This window comes from Zonotrichia albicollis, chromosome 1 (genome assembly GCF_047830755.1).
Source record: "Zonotrichia albicollis isolate bZonAlb1 chromosome 1, bZonAlb1.hap1, whole genome shotgun sequence".
Lineage (NCBI taxonomy): Eukaryota > Metazoa > Chordata > Aves > Passeriformes > Passerellidae > Zonotrichia > Zonotrichia albicollis.
This window is the reverse complement of record NC_133819.1, coordinates 134,769,963-134,793,541: the sequence shown is the minus strand read 5'-3', so window position 1 is coordinate 134,793,541 and position 23,579 is coordinate 134,769,963. Positions and strand designations below refer to the sequence as shown.

Sequence of the window (23,579 nt, the reverse complement as noted above, 5' to 3'; positions counted from 1 at the left end):
GTTGTTTTGTGACCTGGAAGCGAAATACCAGGCTTCAGCTGATTTTTTGTAGTGTTATCCTTGATGTACACCCTTGAAAAAAACAAGGATGAAGCAAACAAACCAGGAAACTGGTAGAGGTATGTGTGCATGTCCTGAAAAGGACCAGGTATCACGTCCTCTACTCTTACATGTATCAGTTTTTCTGTATGGACTTTAAACTGGTGTATCACGTTATTTCATTTTATGCAAAATTCAAGTTGTCTTTTCAAATTGTATATACACAGATCACATTGATTTGCAAGCTATGATGATCATGCCTTATATATGTGAGTGAGGAGTCCAAAATCTTCAAATCAAGATGTGATTGGTGCTAAACACCCCGGTGCTAAACACCAAGGAAGTACCTGTCCTGAGACACTAACTAGGCTATTCTTCTCTAGCTAAGGGCCTGAGCTATAAAGCTTTCAATCTTCTCAGGAAAAGAATGTTTGGAACCCTGATATAACATACATACACACATATATATACATATATACATATACATATGCATATATATATATATGTATGTATGTGTTCATTCCTGCAGCATGATCTGCATTCCATGATGTGTTAGTTACTTTCCATGCATGTGTAGCATGAGGCAGTTCACAGCCCCATGGGTTGAAAATAAGAGCAATAATTTTATGCAGACTTTGGAATTTATTACTACCATAAAAGACAAAGAAACTTTAATACTGTGAAAAGCAAGTCATCACATGTCGCCTCCCAACCCTATCATACATATCTGAAAAACCCAGTGGCCCACGGTCCTCTTAGGGAAAAAGCTTTTCACTCGTAGCTGAAACCTGAAGATAAAGCCATTATGTAGGAAGATTGGAATAATGATGCAAAGTTAATACTCAGACTTAAGTAGTTCCAGACACATTTTCCCTCTTTGGCAGGAAACTTGTTTTGTAATACACAGAGTCCTTCTAATATAAGAGCATAGCAACTGCAACTTAGAACAAGTCGGTTACTGGACTGTTAGGATACTTTTGCCGTGTAACACCATTTAGATGCATGTATTTAAAAAACAGGTGGATAATCCAAATGTTCAGTTACTAGGACACTAACAGTTATGTCCATGGCAATTTTGTTTCTGTTCTTTAAACAAATCATCACTTGCAAGCACTAATGTTAAAACCAGAAAGCCACTCTAGTACACAGTGGCTATAAATGCCAAATCAATTTTCAGCAGATAATAAAGTCCATGTTTTACAATCAGCAATACACTGTTTTACTACCCAAAATGTAAGCTAATAATATATAGCTCTGCTAAATGGAAAATGCAGATATGCTGTTAAGAAATGGGCTGGCTGTGAGATGATGGATCATTCTGCCGGGACCTTCTTAAAGCTATGTGCAAATGTTTTGAAAATATCACATGATGTGGCCATGTGTTAAAAATTACAGCCAGTTAAGTTCTCTGCTAAGAAAAATATGTGGGCAATTTATGAAATGCACTCCAGGATGGAGATATCTTAAGTAAAACCAGATTTTGAAAACAAACCCATTTTTTTTTGAAACATGAACTTAAAAAAAATAGTTGCAGCCACATCTGGAGAGCAGAAGTAAAGAAAGGGTGGTCTGACCTAATACCAGGCCATCTTCTGAAAGAGCAGCATTATTTCTGGGCTACAATGACTGTGATCACTGATTGTCCTTTTAAGGAAACCATGCTGAATAATGCCATGGGCAATAATAAAGCATTTTGTAGGCCAACATCTGTTCTTTGAAAGTACTATAAAATGACTGATAGATTTGTAATGTTTCATAAATAAAGTCCGGAATAAACAGTACCAAAAAAAAAAAAAGAAACCAACAACCACATTCACAGTAATCAGAGAAACTGGTGCACGGTATTAGATTTGAACACTGTTCCCCCAGGAACAATTACTTAGAGATAAACGCTTCCTAGAGTTCGCTCCACAGAATGACAAAATGGTTAACTTGGTTACGGCAAGCTGCATGTTAACGGGATTATCTTTCTAGAGACTTTTCTGAGAGTTGCAGCAGTGCCTTCACAGAAGTCTGAATGGCTTTTACAGCGCTTCATTAGCCAGCCCCGCTGCTGTCCCTTTGCCCTGACAGGAGTGTGAGGAGGCGAGTACCCAGTCACAATTATAACAGTACGAGCAATTCGTCTTTGAAGGGCAATTTCAGTTTGTTTAATTGTTATCACCACACATAAACCAGAACCTGTCTTTATTACTTCCTGTTCTTTCCCCAAAAGAAGAACCTCAGATGTCAGAATCACTAAAGGGATGGTTCTGAAATCAAGACTTCACACATACACAAAAGGCACTGACATAATATCAGATTACATAAAAATACACATCCTTTTAATCTCCTGTACATAATGTGCTTACTTTTAAAATACAAAATCTGCCCCAGATGGCTAATAATGCCCATTTGAAAAAACACAACACCACAATATTAAAGGGCTAAAATATGCTGTGAACAGATTGAGAGGCAGTTCATCCTAGAGGAGAGTAAAAAAGTGCAGATGGGTGTCAAAAATAGCCAAGTGTCAGATCTGTTCAAGTATCTCCATTCTGGCACATGCTCCCAGTCACAGCTGTCAGTGTATTCTCTGTATCCAAGTGCAAGGTTTTCTAACACTCAGAGCTGACATTAAAACACACTTCTTGCTTGCTACTGCTTTAAGAGAATGCTGCAAATAAAAGATTTATTTAATGGTAAAGCTTAACCATTAAATTGATAAGGTATACATATTTGAGTGTGGCACATGCCATTTTGATTAAAGATGCATGAAATTTTAACCAGCAGGTAGATTAAGTAATTTAAATGCCAAAGGCTTAATAGGTTTTCAAAAATGTCCACTCTAGGCATTCCAACAGTTTGCCAGTAACACCGAATAATGCACACAAGGATTAAAACTGATAAAATTGTGTCATTTCAGTACACCTAAATATCTTGATAAAACACAGGAAGAGTAAACCGCAGGAGAAGATGAGTTTCATACAAACATAAGGGAAACATCAGTGGATGAAAATTATGCACAGTGCACAGTTTTCCTAATTAATGAATTACCATGGTATTTCTAATGAAGAGCACATTCCCAGGAATGCAATGCATGCAAATCAAATTTGATGTTTAAAGGGTTAAATTGACCTTTCATAGTCCTCAGTTGTTATCTATGCAAATTAATTTGCCCATATTTCAACCATATAAATCCTCTTAACCTTGTGCTTTGAGCAAACAGAGCCCACTTTCTTGTTACAATCACAGGATCAGCAAACATACCAGCAGTAGGGTATGACCGTATACAAAAATCCTAAAAGGAAAACATTCTTCCAACAACTGGCAATACCTACATGCAACTGTGGCTGCAGTAAACTGGCAGATACTGTTTCAAAACACCATCTGCGAGGTGTACAGACTCTCTGTGATCAAGCATAGCCTCTTCTGCCTGTCCTACCCAAATAATCCACAAGAACCAGCCAGCTGTAGGATCTCTAGCCCCGTCTTTTTTTTATCCAGAACACAAGCTGTTATAATCAGGCACATGGCTTTCTCCAGTCCTTACCAAAGGGGGAAAAAAACACAAACAAAACACACTAAATTTAATCTACTCAGTCGTGGTCAAGCATCTCATAAAATCCCTCAGACAAATCACCCTGCATAGAAGCATTTTTATTGGCAATAGCACTTATCAATAAGACAAGTGATCATAAGATCCAAGGATAATATTTTCCCGAGGAAACCGACCTATTATAACTCCCAGCTCCACAGCAATTCCTCTAATTCAGCAGATTTTTTTATTGTTTTATTTTGAATCAACATATTTTGGTGATTTGCCTGGTGACAGTGAAGGACTACAATTTAGGACAAGGCTGGAATAATCTGTTTTATAAATCTCCCTCACTTCTCCAACATAAACAGCTTTTCACAGAGATAATTTCAGCTGATGGGTAAACGCTGTGAATGATCTCCGACGATCAAATGTTTGCAGATTCAAGGTGCAGCTGACAGTCATGAAAGCCAGCCCGAAGCTGTATTTCCCTTTGCTAAAAATGATCCCCCGTGCAGAGACCTGCACCCACAAAGCTGGTGACTTTCTGCTATTTCTATCCCTTTTCACTGAAACATCCAGTCCTGCTGTAAGTATTATCTTTAGCAGTTCACTTGCACAAATTCCCCTCCCCCAAACACATACACAACAGAATTAGCATCCGCGATCGCTCCGTACCCGTATCAGCTTGCAAATCACCCTCTATATTAAAAGAGAAATGAAAAAAAGAGAGGGAAAATGTACTATCAAAAAAACGATTAGCGTTTCCTCATTTAGAACCGAAAGAGCTGCAATAATTTCGACTCACCAGGCATCCTTGGATAAAATATACCACACTGTAAATGGCTCTCTCCTAAAAGCAAGCTTATTTAGGGCTCAGTGCCTCCTGTTCTGGAATGAACAGAGAGAAGCGAGGAGGGCCATCAGAACTGGCTGTGGCAGCGTAGCTGGAGGCAGGATGCTGGGCGCGTGCGTTTGCCAGGCAAAGACAGATGGAGAGCTGACACTCTGTATTGCACTTGGAGCAGAAATGTGAATGATGACAGGAGCACATGTGGCCTTGAACCCAGCCCTGTCTCTTCAGGCAGAACAATGACAGGGATGTGTGTGCAAATTATCACAACCCCGGCTCCCCTCAGCTGACTCCTTTTACTCTACCTTTCACACCAAGTTCCAGATGACCAAAGAATAGAAACTAAAATGCAGAGTGATAAGCCAAACACTGAATTATTCATTTTTTCCTTAAAAGTTAACCCTTTCCTCTGCTGACAACAATTAAAGAAAAAGAATCACTTTGAATCAGCTCTCCTCCAAATGTGGGGGGAAAAAATTCTTTATTTTAACAGCCATAATTTTGCTACGTCTGTTTATTTAGGTGGAAATTCAAAACGTGCACAAGAATATACAAGAGAATTCCGCCCCCCCCGCGCCCCCCCCCCCCCCCCCCCCGCCACACACACACTTCTGTCATTATTATTCTCCTTTACTATAGGGAATGGAGTATCAAAATCACTCGCTCTCTCAGATCCACAGTAGTATGTGTAAAATAGACCACACTTAGAAAGCAGACCACTTACATTTTACTATGGTGCTTTTAACCCCCTGGGATTCTTCCATTGATATGTTCCAAACATTTGCAGCTTACTCTCCTTTACCTTGCATAGTGATCCATGGGGGATGAAAACAAAATCTTCCCTGTAAAGCTTTTTCAAAAGCTAAACAATCATGTCCTCCCAATTTCTGATTTTGTGAACCCCTTAAATGTTTATCCTTCACATGAATAAGGTATGCCTGGCTAGGTTCAATTCACTCTTCCCTATTAAGCTTTAATGGACACCATGATACATAAAACTACAAGTCTTTGTTATAGTGCTTTATCTAAAGCTGGCTATTTTCTTCTCAGCAGTCCCTCTTTAGTCCTTTGTAAAACATCTTTGCCTCTTAGAAGAAGCATACGCTTGACTCGCATGCCTTCTGTAGCACACAGCTTTGCACAAAATTCTAGGCACAAGAAAAAATACCGTCCTTTTTAAAACTCTCCTCCCATTCAGCACTTGCAAAGTGCTTTAGTAATGAGCCATTTCTCCAGCAACTAACATGTAGGTCCTGGTTCTGACTTTACCTTTGCATTATACATTCAAACCTTTATAGAAAGGCAACAATTCTCAGTCAGATCTTCTCAGTGTAAGGTCTGTCCTTGTGTACATATTTATGCACCCCCCTGATTTTGCATTATGCCATCTTCTGCCTCTATTAGGAAGAAACAGCTCTGCTTTTAGGCCTTCCTCTTCCTTCCTCTAGCTACCACACAGCCTGATAAAGATCTGTTTAGGAAAAGGACACACATGCAAAATTAAGCAGAAAATAACAGTCCTTCCTAATGTCCAGACTGAACTCATGAATATTTCTCACTTAAAGAAAATGAATCATTTAATTTACTGATATTTCTATGATATCTTTTTAACACAATCTAGGTGGCACCGTTAGGTTTCATTTAAATAGGAGAGAAATTCCAAACACAGAACTAGCAAATCCAAGACCATCAAGAAGAAAAGGAGCTCCCCTGCCCCAATAACAATCCCCTGGGCTGTTGGCCCAGCACAAACAACCTCATGGTGTCTACTACTTGAGGCAGGTCTTTTCTTCATCTTCATCAGACATCTATCGAAATGAAGTTGTTTATAATGGATTTTTTAGTGTCAAAGAATCCAACAGAAACATGAAATCCAAAACATGAAAACATTTTCCTGACCACTTTCATGAAAGGGAGAAAAGCAGAGGGGCAAAGGGAGAGAAGCAAGGGAAATGGAGACAAGTGAAGTCTGCTCCAACAAGGCCTTTAAAGACTTTACTGTCCTTTTGGTTTTATTATTTGAGGCACTATTTAAAACCAGTCAGTTAGTATTGTATTTGCTACGTTGTTTTTCTTTTGTAATGCTGTACTCTACATGAAAGGCAAAACATTTTCACAGTTGGAAATGCAACCTTTCATCAACATAGATGCAGCCTGAATCAGCTTCAGAGTAGAGAGTAACGTGTCAACGCTATGACGCATTTTAATAAAACTGAACCATATTCACTCTTTAAAAGAAGGTCTTAATATCAGTACATTGTAAATCCACAGACCATGGCTCACAAAATTGAACTTCCATATGCTGCATGATTATGCATCTTTTTTCTGTGTGTAAAAAGCCTTTTTAAGCTGTTATCTGACTACAGTAATTGCCACTTAAATTGATCCACGTCAACAAAACCTGGATCCCTGGAGATTCTCACCTAGAAGTCTGCTCATGGAAGGGGCTAACAGAATGCCTGTGCATCTGAGTCTACTTCAGCATTTTCTCAAGCAGCCAGCTGCATGAATAGTTTTCTCCTCTCATTATTTAATACACTGAGGCAGGCTGCAACCCATTTGGCAGTCCTCCCTGAAGAAGTATCTGTGGAAATTTATTTGCTTTCCTCACCCCCATTTCTAATGCAGTCACCTAAAGCTTGCCCTAGAAGTTTTTGCACCACGTCTAAAATTTTAGCAGGCCAAGCAAAAGTGGACAGCTCATTCTGTAAAATGGTTTTATTCTTAAGAAAGGAAAGACACTGGTTTTAACACAGAACAGTTCTGCTGCATCACAAGAGTCAGAGTATTGCCAAAATGAATGGGATACAAAAAGAATGAAAACCCCACAAGACAATCTAGCCCCAGTTTCTTTATGGTGCACATTACATTACACCATCCTGGGTGGGCACCAGCTCCTTCTTTAACCATCACTCAAAATGCTTTACAAAATAATTTTAAATCTTCCTTTAGGAGTCCTTAGTTTGAAAATGGGTAGAGGAGGCAAACCAGTCTCCATAGTCTTGTATTTGAAGGGGAGGTATAAAGATTTTTATGCAGCAGATGATATAAGGTAGCCAAGACATGGATCTCATGGAAAAGGGAAATTCCTAATGGCCATCATGTAAAAGTACAGAGATTGCCTTTTGTGCAAGCCCAGCTTAATAACAGGGACTGGAAGTCCACTGAAACACATCTGTAGTTAATGAAAGCTCTCTATTAACAGTGAAGGAAGAATTTAACTCAAAGCTTTTCTGTAGGACTTCTCGACTTCCCGCTCTACTTATAGCAGACTGTTGTGATACATTGTGACTTCACACAGTGGGTATTAAGTGAGTTAATTCAAAGGAGCTGAAACCTCATTGATCCTAATTGAAAGCAATACACCCAACCAAATAGTTTTCTACCCCATCTGCTCTGGCCTGCCACCAGCTATTCAATACAAGAGAATTAATAGTTTCAGATATTCTAACAGACCCAATAAAAGCACTCATTTAAGCAGGACTGCATTAACAAAGTGAAAAACCAAGGGCAAAATGGGTTCAAATGGAGCATTTTACTCCTAGTTGGCTTTAACAAAGCTGAATAATGCTTATTCTGACTTTTTATGTGCAAGACTTGATAAACTGAATGAGAAGGCACTCAATGATCAGTCAACGAGCATTGATGAATGGTCATTAGGACCCCCCCAATCTCAGGGAAGGCCATTCCACAAAGTGGCACACCAGCTTGAAAGGGCGGACTCACTAATGTCCAGATTTCCTCGCTTGCTTGTTCCACTTTCACTTTCAGACCACTGGCCACCAAATGAGGCTGACATATTGGAAAATAATCTTTTATGGGCGAGTGGTAAATAAAAATGGAGGCATTAGCTGGGCTTTCAAATTCAAATCTACTAGTTTTGTCAGCCCCAAAACGTTTTGATTTTCCACCCAGCTGGAAGCTATTAGTGTTTTCTTAAGGCATCCCACTGACAGGGCAAACCCACCTAATGTGTGGGCTGTGGAGCTGATGCAGGGGACAGGGGACAACCACTTCTGGATGCTTTCTTAACTTGGTTCAGTTGACTGTCCAACCACAGTACAGTAATGGCAACACCTTCAGGAGAAACTCAGTAATTTCTGGCTGCCCAACTATCTCTGACTGCCTGGTGCCATGGCAGCCCACCTAAGCCTGCAATGGGACCCTCAGTGCAACTCTTTCCATTACATTGTACCTAGCCTCCCTTGGTTTTACTGCACTACCACAAAAGGCTAAATCTACCCAAGAAAGGCACTTCTCTATAAACTTCCAATTCTTTCCTTGGAAATAGAATTTAAATATTCCAATAAGATATGTGCTTATCTGTTAACAGCAGCTCTTTATGCACGCAACACAAAACATTTGCCAGATAACACTAAACATTTCCCTAAGCATTTCCTTATTGGCAAGGCTTTCTGGACTTCTGGAAAAAGACAAATGAGACATTTAAAACATACACTGCTCTGTGAAATATAGACTAATTGAGATTACCTACACAAATCAAACACTGAGCAGTTGAAAGGTAGTTGCCAAGGTGGTAAGAAAATATTTTTTGTTTTCTAAGACAAACTGTTCATGATGTTACCTCGAGTACTGGATTAAACTCATTGGAATTGAGAAAGCATTCATGTTTTTTCAGTTGAGAAAACTTGTATGTTATATCTATATTTCAATAATACTCCAAAGAGTATTTTAAATCATCTATTAAGAAAAGGCAGCCTTGATAGTGCATTAGACTTAACAACCTAGAGTGCCTATTGCTTTTTGATCAAAAAAAAACCCCAAAAATTAATTTTTGTTGAACACATAGAAATTCCAGTGACATTTTGGGTGCATTTCAGGTTTTAAAACAATGAAAATATACATTTTGGCCTAACATGAAAGAATAGTTCTGTAAAAAATTAACTGACTCACAGTGGGAGAGACAACATTCAGGCCTTAAAGAACACATGCTCTTTTGCTCTCTATATATGTTTTGGTAAAAACACTCACATGGACGAACTCACATATAAGTGTACCTGTCTTGGGATCTATTTCTTTCACTAGATTTAAGCTAAACAAGTTTTGCCTCACTTTTTTATTAAATACTATATTTTCCAAAATGTGGATAAAGTAAATTAGAATTGACTGCTAATTTCTATCATCATTTGACTTCAAAGAAAATTACCACACCATCTGTGCATGGACACCACTCGTGCACTTTAGAAAATTTGATATTGATTTGAAAATATTTCTGAAAGAAAATACCAATGATGCTGTCTCACTAACAGAGAAAAAACACATTCAGTGTGACCTGGAGAAGCCTGGAAGAGAATATCTGCTCCTGCTGAACTATAGCATATTTTAAGACATAAAAAGAAGGGGAAAGGGGGAGGGCATGCAGGAGGGGGGCAGTGAAGGGAAAAAGTGTTTCAAGCTATCAGCTGCTTTTTGACTTGAAGCTCAGGGTGTTTGTTATTTAACATGGGTAGGGAAACTCCTCCTGCTGTAGTATATTAACCCAAGTTTTGACCTTTAATCGATGTCTTTTCAATGTATAGGATCTTCGTAATGAAGATAATGTAGAGCATATTTGTGTGAAAGTGTATCTACCACTAGCCATAAATTTGAGCCTTGCATTTTTCTCTGTAACATGTCAATATTTGTGACACTAACTAAACACACTTTATTCATTTGACAAGAATTGTTACATTATATTGAAAACTTTTGTTTCAATGTCACCACCTCCCAGTTTTGACTGATGGCGAGTTAGTTTTGTTAAAATGCAAGGGGGGATAGCGTATGCTCCAGTGAACTTTCCCTCCTCTCAGCACCAGAGACAAAAACCTGCAGCTCTGCTCTGTGCTGGCAGCCATCTGGCCAGCTTTCTCTCAATGCCTGCCCCACACCACACTGCAGGCAAAATTTCAGGGCTCTAGAGCTCTGTGGAGCTATTCATGACATACCAATTTCACATTTTCTGCTTGTATGCTTGCAACAATAAATGCTAATGAGGACTATGAATGACATTTTTAAAGACAATAAAAAGGTCTCCAAATCCCTTGCATATGGAGACACTATTTTCTAAACTTCACCTTCTGTTAGGGAGCCATTACACTCTAAAGGAAAAAAATAACCTAAGGAGAACAATGAGATGATCAAAGCATAACCGAGTCCTTAAGAATTCCAAAGAAAACAATGTTTGCAAAGCTAGCTTAATGACAGACAGATTTTGTGCTGATGTACAGCACTAACACTTAAGCATAGTAACTCTCTTTTTCAATAACACTGCTACTTCTGATCGAGGGGCTCAGAACGGGGGTGGGGGGAGGGAGGGGAGGGGGAACTCATAGCAAATCCTCCCTTTCACTGATCACATATAACTCTACAAGCCACAGACTTGGACTCAGCAATTACTAATCTCTAGATGAGTCCAAGAATACTCTAAATAAGCCCCAGAATAAACTGTAATTACTAATGGATTTGGAATGCTACGCTTTCATAGAGATCTCTGTGCTGACAAAGTGTGGCCAAGACAAATATCAAATTATACTTTCCACAAATCTGCCTATTGCAATGCCATTGCTAAGAGAAAGAAAAGAAAGGAAAGGAAAGGAAAGGAAAGGAAAGGAAAGGAAAGGAAAGGAAAGGAAAGGAAAGGAAAGGAAAGGAAAGGAAAGGAAAGGAAAGGAAAGGAAAGGAAAGGAAAGGAAAGGAAAGGAAAGGAAAGGAAAGGAAAGGAAAGGAAAGGAAAGGAAAGGAAAGGAAAGGAAAGGAAAGGAAAGGAAAGGAAAGGAAAGGAAAGGAAAGGAAAGGAAAGGAAAGGAAAGGAAAGGAAAGGAAAGGAAAGGAAAGGAAAGGAAAGGAAAGGAAAGGAAAGGAAAGGAAAGGAAAGGAAAGGAAAGGAAAGGAAAGGAAAGGAAAGGAAAGGAAAGGAAAGGAAAGGAAAGGAAAGGAAAGGGAAAGGAAAGGAAAGGAAAGGAAAGGAAAGGAAAGGAAAGGAAAGGAAAGGAAAGGAAAGGAAAGGAAAGGAAAGGAAAGGAAAGGAAAGGAAAGGAAAGGAAAGGAAAGGAAAGGAAAGGAAAGGAAAGGAAAGGAAAGGAAAGGAAAAAGGAAAAGAATGAAAGAAGGAAAAAGTGAAAGAAAGAAGTTGCTTTTACTCTGAGAAATGTCTTTAATATAAAAGACAACTTCTCATTAAGATTAAAAACACTTCCAGGAAAATCCACCAGGTGGAGCAAATACACAGCATTACAAAACATTTATTTATGCTCATACTGCCATTTTCAACAGGGCAAAAATGGTTTATATGCAAATATCCTTACCTATTGACCTCCCTTCTTCACCCTTTTGTCATATATCGATCAACTTGTATTTATTTACTACATTTATAATGGTACAAAAACTTTCTTCAAAGGGGCCTTCACACAAAGCTATTGTTCCTGATGAGCTCAATTTGAATTTGCAAACCACAACAGTCATCAGAAATATAGGGGAAATTAAAGTATTGTATTATTCATATATATATATAACTTTTTCCAACAATATAAGGGCATGGTTGTGCTAGTAAAACACACTAGTATTCAGAAAATAAAGCTTAGTCTTACATCAGTTAGCAAAATCTTTGCACTGGCCTCCACTGTAATGGGCTGGAAGCCTGGCCGTTCTGCATGCCTGGTTATGTTTTTATACACACAGTAGTGCCCATAACACCACAGCACTGCCATTGGACAGCATGTTGCTCTTTACTACTAATGCTTTATTTTAGTATGGCATCTGTCAACTACTGAGTAACTTCAAGAGGGCAAGTGAATGAGGACTGTAAATACATATTTCAGCATATCTAGGACAGCTAAGTATTATTTCTCCATTTAAATTATTTGCTTTCCAGAGCCAGGTGAGAAAGTCACCTTATCATCAAGTATTTTCTGTTTCCCTGATAAATGAGGAGATCTAATGGAACAGAGGCAGCAAGGGCAGATTTTTACATTTAGAGAACTAAGTCTAAACAGAACAGTGGTTCTTTTATGGATGAGTTTTCTCACAGTTATAAGAGGACAACCCACTGGCAGACCCTGTAATTGTTAAAATGCCAGGCAGTATTACCAAATGAACTGCTCTAATGCAGTTCAGCATCTGGAAACTGCAGAATCAGTACACAAACTCATTCAACCCTTGATGATAGAAAGGCATTATCATTTGTGAGTGACAAAAGGAAGGCGCTGATTTTAGTCAAGTCCATTTCTTTCCATTGTTTCCTTAGTTATACCTTCCATCACATTTTTCTCTCACTTTTCCAATCACTGTCCTCTGTCTTCTCTCTGGCACCAGATCTACTCCTAAATTCATGACTTTGGGGCCACCTTCTCACTCTGCTACACATCCCTCTTCTCCAGCTCACTACATGACCTGCCTCTACTCCAGCTGCCTTGGACAGTTATCCTCTCCAACCTCCACCAACCTTGACAGCTAATAGAACTTCCAGAATTCCAAAGTGTGAGTACTACCGTAAAATATTACCCTCAATTAATACATAAATTGAATAGCAACAATCAGCACTCTTAACACTGAGGGAAAAACACCATGCCAGTTAAGTTTCCATTACAAAACTAAGCCAGAACTGTATTCACTTAAAGTGCAATTGAAAGAGCACATCAAGCTCCCTGGAAGCACCATGTGATGTTCTAATCTCTGTGCTTCTAGTCTGACCCAGATGAATCCCATCATAGCTAAGAAAAATTAAAATACAAAATCTTTGTTTCTTTAGGAACTGGGAGAAGCCTTGAGGAACACAAGCTTCTACATATATTTCACTTTATCTAATGGTGTTGTACTCCACATGGTGCTTTGTTGTAGCCATTTAGAAGAGAAGCAGAAAAATGCAGAAGTGATTATGAAGTGGAATTTCATACCAAGAGCAAATTACGCCACTTTACACGAGGAGAATATCTGCAAAGAGAAGCAAGCAGTAAATGTTTGGGCACAATGCAAGGTGGCAGTTTTAATAAAGCCCAAACAATCTTGGGAACTATTATCCGCAAGAACTTTCCTTAAGCAAGATTATCACAGCAGAGGCTTTTGGAGATGGCCAAGATAAATATTTTTTTGAAGAGAATGCTGATTTAAAACCATTATCCCAAGGAATCTTTGAGTGGCAGCCCTGGTGTAAAGGCTACCATTTATTATTTGTTATTTTCAAAGCCGCTCTTGACACCCAATGAGTAGGAGGAAAGACGATGTGGTGGTTGTTGTCACCACACGTCCATGGAGAACTTTTCATTTAATGGACTGCTAGTTGAAGCAGGCAGTGGTTGGACAGAGGTCATGGACAGTTCATTGGATTATGAACTCTGCCAAAAAAAAAAAAAAAAGCAACTAAAACACTGGAAAAGAGGGACACAACTTATATGACATGTAAAGGTTCAACAAACAGACAGTGCTTTTTTAGACATATAATTTCCCTCATATGTACAAACCCTGTACATATGTCATGTTCCCTTCAAGAACATGAGACTGACCACAATGCATAAATCATCCTTTTTTTCATCCTACAAATACAAGCAATGGTTATTTAGATTATGGCTTCTTTACAATATGACAGGACAGATATTTAAAACCACATGTCTAAGTCATCCACTTTTACTTAAAGGCACCTTTACACCAGAGTGTAGTACACTAGGGAGTTTGTACTGAAGAATGGGGCCTGATTCTAAAGGTGAAGGATTATTGTACATATTTAGGAGTTCATTAGATCACAATTATCAATCTGATAACACTGTTACAGCTCTTTTATTGCACCAACCCCTGAAAATGCCTTTCAGATGGGGGATTAGCGGCACAATAGATGACAGTGACTCTTAGCCCTGTAGCTGACTCCTGTCTGTGACTGCATATGCACACTGAAGGCAACCTCCTTCACTCAAGGGTCCCCAAAATCCTTACCTGCAAGAAGAAAAGTATGCCCTTACATTTGTATTACAAATTTCCAATTAAATATTAGCAGGCAAAATCTAACTAACTGCTCAAAAGATTTAAATCTCACCTACGAAGTGCCCAAAATCTCTAGCACATTAATATGTATGCTGTGCCTGTGGGCATAACTCTACAAACTGGACCATAAGCCTTCAGCATGAAAGGAAATGAAACTTTAGTTAATTTTCAGCTCTCCTTCTCTCCTTCTGCAACCACAAGTATCTTTCTTGGACCAGCTTCTGCCCACAACAATAAACGGCAATAGTCACATGCTACACTCATTTCTGCTGGAAGCCCTTATTAATTATGTTGCCTCCCTCTACTACTTTTACCCAGTGATTTTAAGTTCTACCAGTACAACTATTAACACCACTATGTTATAAACTCAAGTACTGAGATTCTAGTCATAAGAGTAATATTCTTCAGTTATCATTCAAACAAGAAGTCATACTTTAATTCTTCACACACACACATTAAAAAAACCTAACCAAAACAAAACCAAAATAAAGAAACAGACAAACCCCAAAACAACCAAACACCTATTCACGCCCTTTGCCCATGTCAGCATGCAGTATCTTTCAGCTATAGGGAGGAGCTTTACATTCTAATGGAACATATCCATCTATGGACCCAATCTTGAACGCTGCCTGCGACCTCAACAGCAGCTATGAAGGACCAAGGACTATAAGTGACCCTATCTCAACACTTTAAAATTGAACACCAGACTTTTAAACATCTAAACTTGGATAATACATTTAAACTTGGATAATAAGAATGGAAGCATTGATAGCTGCCATTACTGTTTTAATGGGCCAGAAACAAACACTAGCTTGGTTTGAATCCAGGGGACAAAGAAAAACAATGCTGCCAAGCACACTTAAAATTATAAACTTAATATGCCAAGGATGATGATTATATAAATGTGAACTATGAAAAAAATACCATTTTCAAAAGCTTAACTGTTGCATAGAACAAAATGCACCTCAAATAATTTGCTCCTTAGAAGATTTGATTTCTGAAAATAAGAGGTCAAGAAAGAAAGAAAGAATCAAATAGAAGAAAAACGGTGCAAATTCAGAAGAAAAAGGGTTAATGTTTTGTTTCAGTCAGTGTTATACCAATGCCAGAATTACAAGGGAAAGACTAAAAAGAGCCAATTTTTTTCTTTATTATTATTCTTTAAAAGAAAAAATCATGCCTATCTGTCACAGGGTTGTCCGGGCTGGAAGAACCGGCAGGAACCTCAAATTCCTGACCAAACCCTCTTGCACACAATGCCTCCTGAATGGAAGGAACCGAGTCCCGGCAGAGATAGCCCCCTGTCAGGAACCAGCCCTGACGTTTGCGGACAGACGGGGCTGGCCTCGCAGGATGTCAGAGCAGCAAACTGCTGATCGAGATACTGGGTTTTCACACACTCCCAGCCTGGATGTTTTGCTCTTCAGGTAATTAAACAAGGAAACGGGGCTGATGTGTACGAGTCTGACCCCTGCGCCGCGGCTCCGCGGTTCTGCACATCGGCTTCCGCACCAGCCGCGCCAAGCACGGGCAGAGCCGCTCCTGCTGCTCCTGCCGCTCCCGGCACCGGCTCTGAAACAAATCCTCCTGCAAATATCTGCTGCTGTTCCCTCCCTCCCCCACCCCCAGTTTGCGAAGGGCTACATTATTTGCTGTGTTCCACACACCTTGATTTCTCATTGAAAAAAAAAAAAAAAAAAAAAAAAAGAAGAAAAAATATGAAATAAATGGGTACTTGGGTGAAGCTGTTTTTCAGCCAGCCATTCAAAATATTAAATTACTGGGGGGAGGGGATGAACAGACAGAAAGATGAGACAAGGGATTCCCAAATTAATGTTTAGTTTAAGGTCATTACTCAAAAAGATCCTGAAACATATTGCCAATTTTTCCAGCCAACAGCCAGACATTCATTTATTTAGAAATAAAATTATTCTGATTTAAGCATCATTGAAGAGTCTTTGTCTTACAACTGCATATAAATCATAGACCTAGGCATTAGAAAAACAGGCCAGTGTTTTCTCTTTTTCCCCAAATTTCAGAAATGGGAAAGGGCAGGTGTTACCACCTATACTTGGCAGAAAACCCTACACAAGGCTACTCTGTGACTGACCTAGTTTCTACGCTCTTTAAAGGCTATTTAAACAAAAATTATTTTTAAAAAGATAACACATTCCTACTTCTTTCTGAAAAATCCACAGAATAGAATATTGGCTGAAAAGAGAAGAGCCCAGAAGAAAGAGGAGTACAAAAGCATGCCTGCTTGTCTGTGTTCAACACAAAGAACATTAAATGAAAACAACTGGCATGCTGCCAAATTCCTATACAGGCAAAGAGATTCAAATAAATTGATTTCACGCATCACACTGACCTGGGATCAGTGAGCAGTGGTACAATACACTTGCTGCTCCATGTGGGGCAAAGCCCATTAATGTTATCAGAGACACATTACATTGAGAGGGAGCAGGGAGGGGGGGCACAGAGAGAGAACCCAAACTCTGAATTCGGGGGGGAAAAAATCACTTTGAAAAAGGAACTTGAACTGGAGCACTTGGTTTCAGTTTACTAATAAATATATCATATTGCAAGAGCTTGTCCTCTGCTCACCCCAAAGGTTTCAAAGACTGTATTTTCAAATTAAAATAAATACTAATGTCAAATACACAAATTCGCCTTACATTCTACATTTAACACAGTTGTTCTCAAACTCACTTATTCTCTGTAAATTTCCTCCCTTCCCCATCCGCTAGCATTTTATATAGATTATGGGTTATTTTCTTTGCACTTCAAAAGCTGGATTATTGCCCAGGATACTCTTACTGGCTCAGAAAGCAACTGGAGAAATCGGCCCTGCTCTCAACTGGCCCAAATCAACCTGACCTAGAGAGAAAAATGCTTTATTTGCAAGGTAGCAGCAAGCAGGGCACCAGTGTCCTTTGCAGGTCACGCATACACGGTCCCACATACCAGGGAGCTGTCTCCAAAGCAGTACTTTGAATTTCACTTTCTTACTAATGTGAAGTAACCCATGTTTGCTGTGGAATCTCTCCTTGTCATCCTGGCTTTGTTTTTCATTAAGCTCTCTCACACTCCAATCAAGAGCAATGCCAGCAAGCCACAGGTGTGCACCACATGAACAGATGAAATACTGATTGGAAGTACAATTCACTGTCTATAATACAGTTGCATACTCTTTTGCATCAGTGGTATGTTTGAAGGGGACTTTTTTATTTTCACTGTACTCCTTAAGATACACTGGTAAGCAAACAATTGTTTTGAAGATAAAAAAGGAAGCTAAGAGAAGATGACTTTGCAATAGCAAAACAAAGATGAGGATGCTTGAAAGGTCACATCAGCAGAAGTAGTCATTGCTACAAGAGGCCATTGCTTCAAGGAGGCAATAAACTCAAAACACCTTTTTTTTTTGCCTCCTACACCAATTTAGGCTCTAAATAGCAAGGCAAATCTTGGGCACAGCAAAGTCCATACTAAGTTAAGCTCAGTGTTGGCTTCATCTCTAATTATTTAAAATTGAAATTTAAAACAAAAAAAAATCATTGAAAATGTGGAACTTCTTAACCATTTAAGACTGAAATTTTTGAACACGTCACAAATACATCCAGATGTAGACATCTTACCCAGTCACCTCAATTCAAGTAAATGACAAAATGGGAATGGCCAAAGATTTAAGAACTATTAACCCCCACTGATCACTCTCTAAGAGCAACAAAGCAATTTTGAATTCTTCATTACCAAGGTGAAAACTATACAGTATTGTTAACTCTGTAAGAGGTGTCACAGAGAGATGTGTTTATTTAGGTATGATAGAACTGCGCAGGGAAGGGAATCATGCAGTATACAGCAGCTTCACCACGGCAGAGATGTGCCTGCACCCAGACAATACAGAGAGCACAACCTGCACAACAGTGAACGGGAAGGATATGGTGCTGTTCCCTTCTTTTTATGAACACTTCAGCAACCATCACATCAGTTGGACTTTATAGAGATGAAGTGAATTTTAGTCATATTAACTCCCTTTCTTTAAATTAATGTTATTAGAAAATAAGTCTTTCTCCCAAGTTGTAGGAAATTTCCATTATCTTGCACATGCTCTGATAGCAATAAACCACAATAAACTTCCCATTAGTATGCCAGCACTGCATGCTTCAGGCATGACATCTTTACTTCTACATTTATTTATTTTTAAAATCCTTTATGAAGACCCATATGGCAAAAGAAACCAACCAACAGCCACCTGTACAGGGTACATTTGCACTTTGAAAAATAAGACTGTAGATAGTGAAAAGGAAAAATTAGTCAGATTGTTCATTCTCTGCCAGTGCTGCCTGAGTACATGAAGGTCCCACAAAAGCATTTATTTGTTTTAAAATGAGATAGGAACTCAAGTTAGAATGCAACTTCATTTTTATTAGGATTTAATCTTTTAAAAGTATGTTCACACTGGTGCACAAAACCTCAGGCCTAGCCCTTTGCTACAAGGTGTTGTGCAGAGGCTCCCACTGGCTCTTTCAGCAGTTCTCCATCTCTCCACACCCCACAGGCAGAGCAGCATGGGCCATGGTATCTCAGGTGGGAAAACAAGTAATATGATCAAGGCTGAGCTACCTTTAAAACTGTCCAGGGCAAAGCCAAGAGTACTCAGACACCATTCATCTTATTTTGGTACCAGACTCTATCAAAGTTATGTCAGGCGATAGGGTCCAACACTGAGAAAGAAAATTATCCAAGTGTTGGAAAGCACTTAAAATCAGTTTAGCAGTTGCTTGCCATCTACACACACACTATTTTAGAAGAAAAAATGTAGTTACAGTGAAGACAGGAACGACTGTCATAGCTTATCTAGAAATTTTGTCCAGCAATAGCAGATTTACTTTTATAGTACGGTAAAAATCTTTGCGCACAAGAAGCAGAAATATCCATTCTCATTATCATCTCAATCAAATTTATCAGAGATTCCCAGTTTGATGCAATGAGTTTACCAGAGGATTCCACTAAATTACAAACAACCATTTTGCCAATGTGATTACAACTATCTCTTAACCTGGTTGCAAATATTATTCCAATTCACAGCTCAGAAAACTGAAAGTCACTATTTCCACAACCCAGCCAAGTACTATTGACATGACACATAAAGAGCAACTGTGTCATTAAAAACACAAAAATAACACCAAAGTTTAAAATTTTACGTAGATTTTCTAAAAGTCAGGACTGATGTATTTTATGAACATTGCAGTACACTTTTCTTACTTGTATTAAACAAGGACCGCAACTTCATTGATTTAGGCAGACTCTTTGGAGCTAAAGGGAAAGATTTCTTTTTTAATTACAGTTTACAAGGCAAGGTACAGTCATTATATAAACACGAATAACTTCTAAAAGGTATTCACATTATAAAATCAAATATTTTTCTGTTCCTTACCTTGACAAAATTCAAAGTTCCCTTTTTTCCGGCAGTCACCTATCACTAAACTCAGTGCTCTCCAAGTGTTTCTTTTGACAGATATCATTCTCCACCAATCGCTCTGCTAATTTCCTCTTTCCTTTTCTGACTGGGACAGATATTATGTTCACCAGCCCAGAGATCAATCTTTTCTATTGACAACAACAAATGAAAAAAAAAAAAACAAAAAAAGCATATATCACAGCCAGTTTGAAGCACCACACCCCTTCATTTACATGATAATAGTAGTCTTAAATAAAAAGGGAAGACAGAAATATTTTTCTACAACAAGTAACCACATTTTCTTTGCTAATATAAGGTAGTACTTTAAAACTGTATTAATTCTTCAACAAAGGTAGTTTCATAATTTGCTCAGTTAAAACAGCTGGCATATAGAAGGCAACAAATTAAGGGCAGCCTATATTCTACCCATTAGTTAATTCTGTAAAATGCTTGGGTTTAAGTACATTCACATAATATAAAATATTTCATACTTTACCTGGTTCAACAGAAGCTCTAGGGAACCATTTATTAAATCAAAATGTTTACTAAAAATAGAGATCTTCCAATTTACACATCACCAATACTAAATTGGATTTGTAAGTTGTAACAGCAAACACATTTAAAGAAAGGCAGATCAAAAAGCTATTGATATATTTACAAATCATCTTCCCACTTTTGAAAAGGCAATTTCCCTCCCACTCCAACACCTAAAAAACCTGTTTATTTGGGTTACACAAATACTCTGACATTTGTTTAAGTCTGTATCACAGTGTTGTCAGTTTTTCCAAGGCATTAATATGCTTTTCAGGGGTTTGTAATTATGTCAAGACAGAAAGTTTTTTCAGAGCCAAGCACACACAGTTACGTACATGCTTCAATCTGCAATGACTGTTCAAGTACTTCGGGACATCAAGTTAAGCATGCACAAGGATCCAGCCACAGCTCATGCATCTAACCAGAATCCAGCCCCAACCCTCTCCTGCACTAGATCTTTCTGCAAAAAAACTTCATTCCCAAGGGCATTTGCAAAAGAGCACATTTGTGTTTGTGCTAGAAACTGCAATCTTTCCCACAAACAAGCACCCTTCTCAAATAAAAACAAACCTTCCCAAGTTAAAGTTAAGGTTACAGAACAAAGGAATTCACCAAAGTTCTTTCTTTCTTTCCAGCAGTTGTGGTCGTACATTTCCCCACAGTCCTGAGAGAGCCAAAATTCCACTGATTTCAGTGAAAACAAGTGGTAAGGGCTGCAGGACTCTACCCAGAATCTGGCAACTGTGGAGCTCTCAAAGTGACACAACTGCCTCTGGCATTTGGAAAATAACCTCCAAAATGTGGTTAGGACTCCACAACTTGGGTACAATAACTACTTTAATAAAATTATTTTTATTTTGTATGTAATTCTCTAGTTGTCACAATGTTCTTACGTAGGCAATAAATTTACCTTTCAGTTATCCCCCTAGCATGAATTGTGTACTTTTCAATTGCCCAGACTTTTGCATAACACTTTAAATTTCCATAAATGCATACAGCATTCTCTGAATTGTTGTTATTGTTTGATCTGATTTTTATGATAATAAACTCATAAATCCTACCAAAACTGAAAAATTCTCCACTGACCAAGTGGCCCTATTAATTTCACTGAGATAATTTAAACATTAAGTTTTCTACTAAGTGACAACAGCACAATCTGGCTGAAATACTGTCTTATAGTGGAATACATCATATTTTGGATTCAGAGTAACACATTTGTAAAGATATAGTCATGTATTGCTAACCTATTTTAATTTGGTCACTAGAAACAATTATGGTCAAATATGTTAAACTATGTAATATATAAAAATTCAATATTTCTGCTGAATAGCATACTCATTTTCCATAGCTTGTAAAAGATTTTAAACATCTTATTGTAAAAAAGTTATTATTAAAAAAAAATATGTCATCCACTTTACAATGAAGACATCACTTCAATTTGCTACTCTTCTTTTGTTTCAGGCCCATGTTCATTTTTTCTATTTACCACATTTTCCAAAGTGATGGATGCATTTTGCTATACCCATTCTACACTAATCTCCTTCTTTAAATGTATTTTTGCTTCCTGAATTGCAAACTGATGCTGTTGTTCGAATGTACATGCAAAACTGTCTAGTGTCTGAACTTCAGTGAAAGCAGAATGCCTCAAACAATTTGTAGTCTTACATGAGTGTTATAAAAAAGGATCAACATGTTGTATTACCATGGAAATTTTGAAAAACATACTTTCCCAAACAAATATTACTTTTTCTCAATGGTATGAAGTAATGAAAACCACATGTGTAAATCTGCGATCCGTGCAGTAGTTCAAGCTGCAGCTAATAGAAAATACAGAGAGTGAACTCTGCCATATAAAGGATTCTTGTTACAGAAATATAATGTGAAAACCAGATGCAGACAGAAAACCTTAATCACAGATGGGAATGTAATCACTGGCATACAGAACACTTTTTTGATCAATCTCAACCATATGAGAAATGTATTTATTTTCTAAGGAATGCAATAACTCTAGAGAGTCTTCTATTTGAATTCAGTTAACCTCATATTCACAGTGCTTTTATCTTATATGTGTAGAGAAGGGGGATATCACCCGAGCCAAGACTTTTAGAAGAGCCATTGGCCCTGGCAAATCATGCTTGTATCAGCTTATCTTTCAAGGAATTAATAGGATGTAAAGACTACAAATATCAGGATCAGCCTCAAATGAAATGAACCATCATTGTACTCTCTAGTTACTGCCAGAAATCCCTTCATCACCTAAGCACTTCCCCAAATTTTCCCTTTAATATGCGGATCTTCCGAAATATAATGCTAAGAGCAAACACAGTGTCACACTCAAGTTCTGTGAATCAGAACTGGAGTCCTACAGCAAAGGACTCTCTCTCTCTTTAAAAGCTGAAGAATCATCAGTTCAAAACCAAGTTTACCTGGGACTTCCTCCTAACTGCTGGAAGTCCCTCCACCCACACAGCCCCCGGGGGTTAGCAGGAAACAAAGGAGCACAGTGCAGGGCAGCTATCCAGCCACATCTAGTGTCTAAACTGTCTTTTACCAACTCTACCAAAGCAAGACCAAGGTAACTCCTGTCAGTTTTCACTGCTGGTGATATTACTATTACAGTAGTAGTAAATGCATCATGTAAAATAGGGACTGACACCTCAAAGTGCAATACATATTAAAATTAAATAAAGAAAGAACCACAAGCGAAACCAAAAACCCCAACTTCTACTCAGAAATAAAACTTAAGAGAGAAAAGGTATTCAGAGATGAGGCCCCCATTGGGTACCAGCAATGCCAATTTTTTTTCCTGGCAGCCCCCAGTCCCTGCTGCACCCACCTCCTGATGCACCCGAGAACACACAGCACTGCCTGACTGTCACAGTTCACAACTGAGCTTATTAAGGTAACCTAAAGTTGGTATAAATTTATTTTAATAGCATAATTAAGTAACACAAACCACAATGATTTGGTAGCTGTTACACAGAGGCAGAGAAGGGATGACAGAAATCCTTTGACAGGCACAGGGTAAGCAGATTCTCCCTCTCTGTTACAGCCTCCAAGGCCATTTGCCATCATCTCATTTTTGATGCCTGCAGTAAGAGGACACACTTACTCACTTCAGTACCCTACCACAGGGCTTACAGAAATAGCACATCACAGGTGTCCATCATACTAACTCTGCTGAAGTTCCTGTAAAGATGCTTTCT

General features: G+C 38.5%; 1 protein-coding gene across 7 annotated transcripts in view; it reads right to left on the bottom strand.

The window, feature by feature from the left end:
- The window catches only part of RUNX1T1 (RUNX1 partner transcriptional co-repressor 1), a 116,000-nt gene that overhangs the window by 75,674 nt on the left and 16,747 nt on the right, over window positions 1–23,579 (bottom strand). For 2 of the 7 annotated variants that reach the window (XM_014276043.2, XM_074555203.1), the window contains exon 2: window positions 19,816–19,988. The exons of 4 other annotated variants lie outside the window; for them this stretch is intronic. In XM_014276043.2, coding sequence (XP_014131518.1) covers window positions 19,816–19,903 — 88 coding nt within the window. In that variant the 5' untranslated portion in view covers window positions 19,904–19,988. Of the gene's footprint in view, window positions 1–4,364; window positions 4,648–19,815; window positions 19,989–23,579 lie in introns of those variants that run through there. One more of the 7 variants, XM_005479518.4, reaches the window with a different exon arrangement.